This window comes from Sturnira hondurensis, unplaced genomic scaffold, assembly GCF_014824575.4.
Source record: "Sturnira hondurensis isolate 20B ecotype Veracruz unplaced genomic scaffold, ASM1482457v3 Scaffold0015431, whole genome shotgun sequence".
NCBI classification, from domain to species: Eukaryota; Metazoa; Chordata; class Mammalia; order Chiroptera; family Phyllostomidae; genus Sturnira; species Sturnira hondurensis.
The window spans coordinates 14,754-27,081 of record NW_028088062.1 but is presented as its reverse complement, the minus strand read 5'-3'; the positions used below and the strand labels follow the sequence as shown (position 1 = coordinate 27,081).

Below are 12,328 nucleotides of genomic sequence, written 5' to 3'. Positions count from 1 at the left end.
CATTTGACTAGGAAATATTCTCAGACACCTGAAGGGGTCCATGCTTCCCTCCTCAAACAATCCATAAGCCTGTTGGGGAAGGTCACTCTTCTCAGACTTCCAACTTCTTGGCCAAGAAGTACCTGAAATGATTCACAGAAGATATTTTAGAAATGGCCACACTAGTGTGTGCAATCTCTGGATTGCCTTAGTTTCACCCTTCAGGTAAATTCTTAATTTGCAGTAGTCATTCATTGGTAATTGCAAGCATTATCACCCTTTGGTTTTCCTTTCTTAACAGTTTTCCCACCTTTACTAGTTATCTGTATATACATATTAAACAGAATGCCCAATATAAACCAGTGTATTTTTCACTAAAAATAAAAACAAAACTTATTATTCTGAATGCTTCTTCTCATGGGACATAGGATAATACATTCTCATATTTTGGGTTCAGCAGGGGGGATGTGAGAGTCAGCACATGCAGTGCAATAAACATGTATTGTTCCCACAGGTGATCAGTCAGGATGGGGACTCGGGTTTTTGCAACAGGTGTTTGATAACATTGCTCTGAAGAAGGGGCTGACAGGTCCCAACACCCTGCACCTCAGGTGTGTCAAGCCCCAACTTAATTTCACAATTCTAGGTTTATTTTCTGAAGAAGAGTCTTTAAAAACCAGACCCTACACTCTGGTACAAATATATTTTATCTTAAAGAGAGGGCAAACTTTTTGTTTTTGTTAAAGTCTCAAACATGATTTAATTGAATTGTCATTAAACATAAAACATACAAAATAGTTGACTTGTGTCCCATTTCCTTACCCATATTATAATTTTGTCCCACCTGTCTTTAATCCATCTTCCATGAGGAACTTAGACATGCTTACCTAAGCTTTAGCCTTTCTCCCCAGTCCAAGGCAAACCATCTTCTACCCTGGCCCAGATCATCTGCTTTCCTCCTATCCCTCAATCCATCCCTGAAGCTCCCCCTTCCCAAATTCAGGCCATAGGTATAAGAAAGTGTGTTTGGGGGGAGTGCTCAAAAAAAGAGAGAGTGTCTGGATGCCTTCTCATTCAAGGAGCCTCTTTCCCATCAGCACCCTCTTCAGGGTGCCCTGCACATCAGGGTTTTGGAGGCTATAGATGGGTGAGTTCAGAATGGGGCTAAGGATAGTGCTGAGGATTCCAATTCCCTTGTCCTTGTCTGAGGCTGAGACTGAGCCAAGATGCATGTAGCTGAAGAAGCCGGTTCCATAAAAGATACAGACCACAGGGAGGTGGGAGCCACATGTGGAGAAGGCTTTCTTCCTCCCCTCAGCCAAGTGGCTTAGTAGCACTGCAGCTGTGATGTGGGCATAGGACACTGAAATGAGGATCATGGGGATCACCCCCATGAAGGTGGCCCCCACAAAAAGCAGTTGCCCATTGAGGTGGGTGCTGGAGCAACAGAGCTGGAAAAGGGATGGGAAGTCACAGTAGTAGTGGTTGACTATGTTAGGGCCACAGAAGTTCAGTGTGGACACAGCCACGGTGTGAGTCAGAGCATTGGTGAAGGAGATGGTGCAGCAGATGCCCACCAGGGCACCCTGGCCCTCATGCCTCATGTGGGTGCTATAGATGAGGGGCTGACAAATGGCCAGGTAATGGTTATAGGCCATGGCTGTCAAGAGGTGACTCAAGTCTACATTGGCCAGGAGGTGGAAAAAGAAGAGCTATGAAATGCAGGATGCAAAGGGAACCCTGCACTGGCAGGCCAGGAGACAGGCCAGCATTGAAGGAACAGCGATGGTGATGCACCCGATGTCCAGCAGGGACAGGTTCCCCAGGAAGAAGTACATGGGAGTGTGGAGTCTGGGCTCCAGAAAGATGCCTGCCAGGATGCTGACATTTCCCCTGACCATGCCCAGGTAGGTCAAGAGAAATATGGCAAAAAGGACAGGTTGCATCTTATGTTATCTGTCAGGCCAAGCAGGGTGAACTCAGTGACAATTGTCCTATTCCCCCAGGCACCTGGCTCCATAGGCCTCTGCTGATTGCTGTGGAGGGAAGAAAAGACTTGAACCTGCCAAAGGGGGACAGAGGCACACAGTGAAACTTACTTTGTGCCTATTGGTTGCTAAAGTCATGTGCCAAGGGCACCGACCCATCAGAATGACTGCTAGCCCAGAGCTTAGCAGGCTCCTGGAGGCCCCCAGCATGCCAGACACACACCTGTTAATTGCTAGTCCAGGCTGAGACCCAGGGGATCCCAGAGAAGGGACTGGAGGAGAGGAAGCTACTCTGGGATTCCAGGACTGTGGCTATTTGCCAATATGACATGGAAGCATTTTAGTATTGATACAGGGTACAGCCAAGGAGGGGCCCCAAAAAAGATTTGGAATGGTGTCCAGAACTCAAAGTGTACAGGAATATTGGAGGAAATATTAAGATGTCCTCACCCCCCCTCCATGTGCCAGTTGGGGGAAGGGACAAATGGAGCAGGGCCATTGAGAGCTGTTTTGCATAGCAACAGTTTTGCAGCTAACCTCTAGAATGGTCATTTAACATATCTATAACCTTTAACTGGTTTCATAGATATGTTAAATAGCTGTGGCCAAGGTTTGGGCCAGGGAGAGGTGAGTGGCGGCTACCCAGGCTGGAACTAGGGCTGCTTCTCTGAGAGAGTGCCTGTGGAAGAGGCATGTGGCTTAGGTGGAGTTAGGACCCCCTCTTCTAGCCATGAGGGAGGGAGAGCCGTGTGGTTTCGGCAGGGTGTGGACCCCCTCTTGGCCGGGTGGAGGGAAGGACCACGCAGCTTTGCCAGGGTGGAGATCCCTGCGGCCAGGTGGGGGAGGAGGACGTGCGCTTTTGGTGGAGTGCGGCTTTGGTAGAAGAGGCCCACGCGGCTTTGGGGTGCTCCTTTGGCCGAGTGGCCTGGAAACCAGGAGAGATTTTGATTGGAACTTGGTACAAAGAACTCTTGCCAGTGAAAGGTGCCGCATGACTTTGGATTAGTTGGAGATCCTGCCTGGACAGACGACACAGCTCACGTGCCAGCAACCTGAAAAAAACGGACGTGTGCTCTTTTCCTGATTTACGGTACCCGGAGTTTGCACAGTGGGAGAAGGGAGCGCTGTGTGTGTGTGTGTGTGTGTGTGTGTGTGTGTGTGTGTAGGTGTATACCCTTAAAGACTTTAATATTTTAAGGAAGGCGTTAGGCCTGAATAGCATTAAATAAACATTTTGTTTCCTTTTCACAAATCTCTGGCATTGAGAGATGTCTTTCCAATTGGCAGAGGACAGAAGAGCCCAATAGATATTAGTATACCGTCCTTGGGAGGGGCCTCTATTTTCTGAAGCAGTTTTTGGCATCCATCGGTTGGCCAAGTATTGCCCGCCCCCCCTCGGACCCTTGTTCGGTAACAGTATTTTAACAACTATTAATGTTAGATCAGTATATAGTGATTGAATAGCAGCTCAGACAAGCTCAATGAGCAAATGATGTATGAGGCCCTAGAGTGCACAATATAGGAAAATAGCACATAAAGAAGGGTAGGAGGACACTTGAAATAAAAAAGAGATATGAAAAAGAGCAATGGCTGATTTTTAAAAAGCAGTAAGAGAAAAAGGAAAAAAGAAGAAAAAAAAGTGATACAAAAGAGAATGATCCAAGAGAAGGCCAAGGAGCAGACCACAGTAGAGAAACACACTGAGGCTAACAACAGAGGACGTGAATGCTATCTGACAAACGACTAATAACATTTTGAGTATTACTCAAAGTATACTAAGAGTATTGTGCCAAGCACACCATGTTGATGTCTTCGTTTAATTCTCACAGAACTCCATGAGGCAACCACTGTTATGGCTTTGTAATCAGAACACTGGGTTTGGAAGGGGTAACAAGTAGCCCAAGGTTGTAAAGCTCCTGACAGGGCTCAGACTCAGGGCTGTTGACCTCCCAAGCCTACACCTTAACACAGTAATCGCTTCCTTGTGGCTTGAAGCTTCCCATTCCCTAGCTGGAGAAGATAAATCTCTCCTCTTATCAGCTTGCCCCATGAATGCAATCTCTCCCTAACTTCTGGGAGTACCCAGCAAAAAGTGTAGCATTTGAAGTTAGTACAGACGTAACAGGGTGCAGCCAAGGGGGGCCCCCAAATAGGGATTTGTAATGGGGTCCAGAATTCAGTGTGTTAAGGAAATAGTAGAAAACAATATATATGATGTTCTCACACCCAGCAATCTGAGTCGGGGGATGGGACACATGGAGCAGGGCCATTAAGAGCTGTTTTGCATAGCAACAGCTTCACAGCTAACCACTGGTGTGGTCACTTAACATATCTATAACATTTAACTGGTTTCATAGATATGTTAAATAGCCGTGGGCATACTTTGAACCAGGGGGATGGGAGTGACTTCAACTCAGAATGTAAAGCAACTCCCCTTGGTTACAGCACCTTAGAGAACTTGGAGATGATTGGCTCCACCCCAAGGGGACATGCCTTCATGGACTTACTATGGCATCCCAGTAAAGCTGGAAGAATACAGGAATGCTGGCAGGTGTAACTGATTGTGGGAGGAGCTGGAAATGGGGCTGCCGAGGAAGATTAGCACTGGGATTCAAACCCAGGAATGGCAGCCATTTGGTGTCTTTTTGAGACCACTCAGCTTGTTGGGACCACATGGCTTTGGAGGAGCTGGGATCACCATGTGGCTTTGGCAGAGGCAGGACCACAAGACTTTGGGGTGGGAGGAGCAGGGACCACGAGGCTTTGAGGTGCTCCCTTTTGCCACATGGCTTAGGAAGCAGGAGAGACTTTGCCTAGAAGAAAAGGGGTGAAAGGACTCTTGCTGGTGGGCCATGAGAAAATGCCACATGGCTTTGGATTAACTGGAGATTGTGGCAGCGATACAGCCGATGGTGCCAGGATCCTGAATCACAGACTTCTACTTCTTTTCCTGAGATATGATACCCCAGACTGGACAAAGGGGAGAAGGAAGGATTGTGTGCATTTGGGGGTATTCTAAAGGCCTTTAGTGTTTTAATGAAGACATTAAATCATTGCTCTAAGTCTGTATAACTTTTAAATAAATAATTATTTCCTTTTTACCAGTCTCTGACATTGAGAGACATCTTTCTTCTGGTGGTGGGCAAAGCAAGCCTAGTACAGGGGGGAACCCCTGGAGAAAAAGGGGGGCTTTTTGATAATAATATATGGTTTACCCCCCCGACCCCGTGTCTGTTCTGTAACATACGGTAATAAGAGAATGTTTCCTGGAGGTGGTGGAATCAGAGGGAAAGTGAGTGACAGGTAACATTTATCAAACACTTTCTAGCCCAGTTCCTCTTTCAATCTACGAGCATACAAAAAATTGTATGCTAAGGTAGGTAATAACAGCTGAGACCTAATTAGATCTTACTATGTGTCAAGAACCAGCTTAAGTATTTTACATGTATTATCTCCTTTAATTCTCAAACTCCCATGAAATAGATGCTGTTATAACATATATTATAATCCAATTTTACAAATAGGAAACTGAGGCACAAAGAGGTAATGTGGTAACTGGTCCCAGGTGATGCAGATAATGAATGGCAGAGCCATGATTCAACCAAGCAGTTTGGTGTTAGAGTCCATGCTCTTCTCCTCTGAAAGGGAGTTAAGGCATGGTTTGCACAGCTATTAGGTGGTAGAGCTGGAATTTGAGCCAGGGAGTCTGTTCAATGGTGGCAGGGGGACTCAATGGGAAGTGCCCCCTCCAGGAGAGCCAATTTGTTGATATAGGTTATTTGCTCTGGAGAGGGTATTTGTAGGAAGACCTGTCACCTTAGGAAATGTCCCCAAAGATAGATTTTTCTAGTTTAACATTAAGGCAAGCCCAATTTGGGTTTAACATTATAGCCATGGCACAGAACAGTGTCACATAGCAGTGATACACCATACAGTTACAAGAGTTCAGTTTTGCTCTGAGTAGTAGCCACACCTCTCCATCCTGGATGCATTTCTCCACACCCCACTTCTGCAAGCATCTCCTAACCTGCTTGTCCATACAAAGTTCAGTTTACCTACAGCCCTTGGGTCCTATGTGCCCTTTTCTCCACAAGCCAGGTGCAACCTCTCCTGTCTGCCCTATCTCATTTTCCTATATTGGCAAGTCAGCACAGTGGAAACAGTTGTGATGTCAGAGTCTAGATGTTTGTGTCTACTACTAACTAGAATTGGGGCCTGAGAGAAAGGAAAAAAAATTTTAATAATTTTTAAAAAATTTATCTTTAGAGGGGAAGAGAAGGAGAGAAGTATCGATGTATGGTTGCCTCTCATGGGTCCTCTGCTGGGAACTGGTCTGCAACCCAGGCATGTGCCCTGACTGGGAATCAAACTGCGATTGTGTGGTTCGCAGGCCCACATGCAATCCACTGAGCCACACCAGCCAGGGCTGAAAAAAAAATTACAAGCAAGACAAGGAAAGGGAGGGGGAAAAAAAGAAGAAAAAGGACATAGAAAGCTAATATTTCACTGGATGTAAACTTTTTATTAGGTATGTAATTCCATTTAAGTCCACTATATGTTATTCTACTTAAGGTTTACAAAGATTATTTTTCCTTATTTCTTCATTTATTTTAATATATTTTATTTATTATGCCATTACAGTTGTCCCATTTCCCCCCTTCATTCCCCTTCACCCTGCACACCCCCTCCCCCATCATTACCCCCCTTTAGTTTATGTCCATCTGTCACAAGTTTTTTAGATTCTATATTTCCCATACTATTCTTGCCCTCCCCCTGTCTATTTTCTACCTACCATATACGCTACTTATTTTCTGTACCTTCTCCCCCTTCTCCTCCTCCCACTCCCCTGTTGCTAACCCTTCCTGCGATCTCTGTTTCTGTGGTTCTATTCCTGTTCTAGTTGTTTGCTTTTGTTTTTGTTTTAGGTGTGGTTGTTAATAATTGTGAGTTTGCTGTCATTTTACTGTACATGTTTTTATCATCTTTTTCTTAGATATGTCCCTTTAACATTTCATATACTAAGGGCTTGGTGATGATGAACTCCTTGAATTCCATCTTATTTGAGAAGCACTTCATCTGCCCTTCCATTCTAAATGAAAGCTTTGCTAGATAGAGCAATCTTGGATGTAGGTCCTTGCATTTCATGACTTGGAATACTTCTTTCCAGCCCCTTCTTGCCCATAAGGTCTCTTTTGAGAAATCTGCTGACAGTCTGATGGAAACTCCTTTGTAGGTGACTCTCCCCTTATCTCTCGCTGCTTCTAGAATTCTCTCCTTCATTTTAATCTTAGGTAATGTAATTATGATGTGCCTTGGTGTGTTCCTTCTTGGGTCCAACTTCTTCAGGACCCTCTGAGCTTCCTGGACTTCCTGGATATCTATTCCCTTTGCCAGATTGGGGAAGTTCTCCTTTATTATTTGTTCAAATAAGTTTTACATTTGTTGCTGTTCCTCTTCCCCTTCTGGTATCCCTATAATTTGGATGTTGGGACGTTTAGAGATGTCCTGGAGGTTCCTAAGCCTCTCCTCAATTTTTTTGAATTTTTGTTTCTTCATTCTTTTCTGGTTGAATGTTTCTTTCTTCCTTCTGGTCCACTCAATTGATTTTAGTCTCAATTTTGTTTTCATCAATATTGGTTCCCTGTGCAGTTTCTTCATTTCATGTAGTATAACCTTCATTTTTTCATCTAATTTGTGACTATAATCAACCAGTTTGGGGAGCAATCTGATCACTAGTGCTTTGAACTATGCATCTGATAGTTTGGCTATCTCTTGATTGCTTAGACGTATTGGCTCTGGGGCTTTGAGCTGTTCTTCTTGAGCCAAAATGTTTTGGTCTGTTTGTGTCTGTTATACAGTAGGTGTGGAGCCTTATATGTTCACCAGGGCGGGGCAACCCAGGTCACTGGATTGTGATGCTGTATGTGAGGGTGGGATCAGAGAGGGGCAATGGCATTTTTTCTACTGTCTCTTAGATTTTGGTCCCCTCTGCTGCTTCCCACAAGCAAATTGGGCCCTTCTTGTGCTGGTTCCTAGGTGTCTAGGCTTGTGCACCCTACAGGACCCTTTGGGTCTTTCCAATAAACTCTCTGTGAGCCTGGGAGCCTCTCACAGCACTTCAACCCCCAAAGTTTTCCAGTTAGTGATTTTAGGCATTAATTTCTGTTGCTAGGGTCCTGGTTTGTGCAGTCTTTCTCACTGCTCACTCCTTTGCCTGGTTTATCTGCGTGTGAATGTGTGGCCTTGGTCAGCCAGCTACTTGTGCCCTCACTGGGTCTGCCCATTGCCATCCCATGCCTGGGATCTGCCAACCGCTGCCTGTGTGCCTGGGTCAATCTGGCCACTTTTTCCTGCTACGCCCCCTCTCCGCCAGCCACTGACTTCGGATGAATGTTTAGTTCTTGTCAAATTTCCATGTAGTTCAATTTTCTGTCTGTTTGGTTGCATTTTTGTTACTAAATCTTTGTTGTCTTTAAACTTGGTTGTGTGAGGAGGTACAGTATTTCCACTTACACCTCCATCTTGGCCAGAAGTCTAAATATCTTGATTATTGGTAATCATTCTGCATATGAGAAAAGTGAGGCTCAGAAGATTTTACATGTTTAAGTTTACCTATGTAAGATTTTGTTTTGAATGGAGAACTTGTTTTTCTACCAATTCCCGTTGTCTCCCAAGGTCCTAGCTTTTATCTTCTCTATCTGCTCTATCCATGTGTCTATTCATCCATTTTTCGCAGTGTCCGCAGTTGCCACCCTTTACTTTAACTTAAGCCCACAGGTCTCTGCCCGGTATTAACCTGCCTTCCTAGACGGGGAGGGGGGAGTCAGTTCTCTCCCATGGAGTGTGTTGCCGGCCGGCCCACCGGATGCCGATTCTCCAGCATTCACTCCGTCACCGGCGCCACGGCCCAGGATTCAGACGGGCCTCCTGTTTCCCCCTGATGGTGCCAGCCCCCATTGCGCGCCAATTTTGGTCGGTACTCACGCTCCGCCAGAGTTCACCTGCCCTGGGATCACCGGGGCGTAGCCCGCAGCCTGAGAGGCCGCAGGCAAGGCGCTTTTGTCCTCACTCGCCTTCTGGAGTCCTTGCCAACCTGCCGCTGTTTGGTTCCTCTGTCACACTCTCTGGTCTCCTATTTTCATAAATGTTGGGGAACTGTTGGTTGATTATGCTGTTCTTTGGTAGATCCGCCCAGATTTTCCACCAGATGCACGAGAGCTGGGTTCCTTCGGTGCTACTCTGTCGCCATCTTAACCCATCCCCCGGAAAACCTAAAAGCCCTTTGCTTTTATACATATATAAAATTTAGAATCCACTTCTCAATTTTTATAAATCGTATATCAAGATCTATAGATCAATTTGGTAAGATTTGACATATTATACAATATTGAGTTTTCTGATCTATGAACATGACATACCTCTCCTGTCTTTTAGGTCTTTCTATATTTCTCTTAGCAATATTTTATAGTTTTCAGTATATATGTCTCACACATGTTTTGTTTAATTTGCCTCCATTTCATGTGTTTTAATGTATTGTAAATGGTATTGTTTTAATATCAATTTTCATTTTTTGCTCTTATATTGAAACATAATTTATTTTTATATACTCTGTATTGACTTTTCATACTCTGATGTTACTAAACCCACTTATTAGGTCTAGTAGCTTTTTGTAGATTCTTTGGGATTTTCAACAAAGAATATCATATCATCATTAATAGAGGCAGTTTTACTTTTTTCTCTTTCCAGTCTGTATGGCTTTCATTTTTTTTGCTTTACCACACTGGCTAAGACTTCCAACATAATGTTAGATAACATCTATAAATGCTGACATCCTTGTCTTGTTCCTAATCTTAAGAGGGAAATACACATTTAGTCTTTCTCCATTAACTTCGACGTTATAACTAAGCAAAATAAGCCAGTCAGAGAAAGACAAATACCATCTGATTTCACTTATACATGAAATCTAGTAATCAAAATAAACTAACAAATAAAGTAGAAACAGACTTATAGATACAGAGAGTAGATGGACACCTGACTAAGGGGAGATTGAGGGGCTGAATAAAAAAGGTAAAGGGATTGAGAAAAAAAGAAAAAAACCTCATAGACCCAGACTACAGTTTGGTGACTACCAGAGGAAAAGGGGTTGGGGAGAGGTAGAAAAAGATAAAGAGAGGATAAATGACCATGAAAGAAGGCTTGACTTTGGGTGGTGAATACACAATACAATATACAGATTGTGTATTATAGAATTGTACACCTGAAAACTGTATAATTTTATTAAGATAATTAGGTCTGGTTTTTAATGCTTGAAGGTTCTGTAGGTGACTGTGAAATCTCTGGGCTTTCAAATAAGTTTTACATAACTTTATTATTGTAGTTAGTATATTTTATTATAATTTCTGTGTGCATAAGTTCCTTAAGAACAAGTCTTAAACCAGTACAAGTAGACATTTTATAAAATTGAACAATTATTAACAAAACAATTTGTTAACAAAAGAAATGACTGGGAAGTGAAAATTGCCAAGAATTCAGCACTTAATTATTATATTCTACTATATTTCCTTCAATAAATACTTCAATGAGTAATCAGTAAATATGTAAATACAGAGAAAATCAATCATTTCTGTTCTAACTGTTCCATTTTCTCACATTTCTTTATATCCTACTCCATCTAGCTCCTTTTTCTTGGATATCTTAAACCTTCCTTTTTGTTGGTGTTTACATACTGGCATATCAACATGCAGCTTTCTTCATGTTTTAAAATGAGGAATTCAGTTTAATTTCAAGAGTTTGTATAAGGTAAAAAATGAAGACCACATTTTATATTTTATAAACACAAACTATCGTATAATAAACACAAAATAAATTTAAAAAGCCAGTGGTAACTATCATCAAGGGTGATCTGCACTGATGTAATCTGAAGACTTTCTATCAATTACATTTATAGAAAGAATCTCTATGGTCTAATTTATCAATCTTTTTAAAAAGATTTATTTATTTATCTTTAGAGGGGAAAGGAAGGAGAGAAGGAGAGAAATATCAATGTATGGTTGCCTCTGGTGAGTCCCCTGCTGGGACCTGGCCTGCAACCCAGGCATGTGCCCTGACTGGGAATTGAATCACGATTGTGTGGTTCGCAGGCCCACGCTCAATCCACTGAACTATACCAGCCAGGGCTATCAATCTTTCCTATGCCCCCACATGGGAAGTGGTAGGTGAATATATGTAGGAATACCAATTTATTTCCCACTTCTTCACTCAGAAGTAACCCTCTGTCTGTCTAGTCTACACCCAGAACTTTGTCAGGAGCAGCAAACTCATAGAGGGGCCTTACAACTTGCATCCCACACCTTGACAATGTTATCTAAAGAACCTGAAATCAGCAGCTGCTCATAGCTGCAGACCAATTTGCTGCTGTGACTCTCTCTGTATGTGAGGTGAGGGACAGCTACACCAAAGTGTCATCTTCAGTTAGAGGATCCCACAGTCTGACATGCCTATCTGTGCTCCCAGATGCTAAATATTTACAAAGTGGTGTACAGGAGATACAATTAAGCACTTTATTTCCTGACAAAGCTGACTGAAGCCTGCCAGAATCAATACCCCACACTCTAATTGTGTGACCCTAAGGTTTACTGCAGATTTCTTCAGCCTCTGACCACAGAACTGAGGACATGGCTTTCCTGTGGCCAAAGAGGGTCCTATGAGAGTCCCTGTTAGTCCCAATTGCTCTGTTCACTGTTTCTTTCTCAGTAGCTTTATGGGTTCCTCCATTTCAACTTCTTCATCTGTAGGACTGTAGACCAGCTCGTTAGCATCTAATCACAGGAGTCAGTGCAAAATTCCTGTGCTATCAATGGGTATGGAATGCACACTTCCAGCATGACCTCTGCAGCAGTGTGGGGCTTTCACTTTGTTTCTGCATTCCACTCCCATAAGGAAATAAACTGATCCATAGAGACACCCAGTAGTAGGCAAGACAAACACAGGCCACATCTTTTACATCATCTTTATTACCCACAATTGCCATTATTGATGTTCCTCCCAGAGACCAGATCTGAGAAATCTTTTAAGAACCTGTTGAGGTCCATACCTCTGCCCCTCACCCTGAACCAACCATTGAGGAACAATTGTTGCTCTGACTGAGGTGTAGTGTATGTCTCCATGAATTCTAGTTCCACAGCCTCTTCTTGTGAGATCTTTTCCTGTTCCCTGTGTTTGACCGAGGGCATTCACAGAAACTGGTCCTTGGGAAGGAAATCACACTCCACATGTTTGTGGAACTCATTTTTGGTTTCCAGCAACTTGTTCACAATGTTACTAAGGTCTGCAATTTCAGAGGCTGCAGGAACTGAGAAGGG

General features: G+C 43.4%; 1 protein-coding gene and 1 pseudogene across 1 annotated transcript; both read right to left on the bottom strand.

Moving 5' to 3' along the window:
- Positions 1-1,049: 1,049 nt before the first annotated feature.
- LOC118999791 (olfactory receptor 139-like) lies at positions 1,050-1,999 on the bottom strand. Its single transcript, XM_037064523.1, is given in 2 exon segments — positions 1,050-1,930; positions 1,933-1,999. Coding segments are annotated over 2 exon segments (948 nt in total).
- A 9,157-nt stretch (positions 2,000-11,156) lies between these two features.
- LOC118999792 (ribosome biogenesis protein WDR12-like) lies at positions 11,157-12,322 on the bottom strand (annotated as a pseudogene).
- Positions 12,323-12,328: the final 6 nt, after the last annotated feature.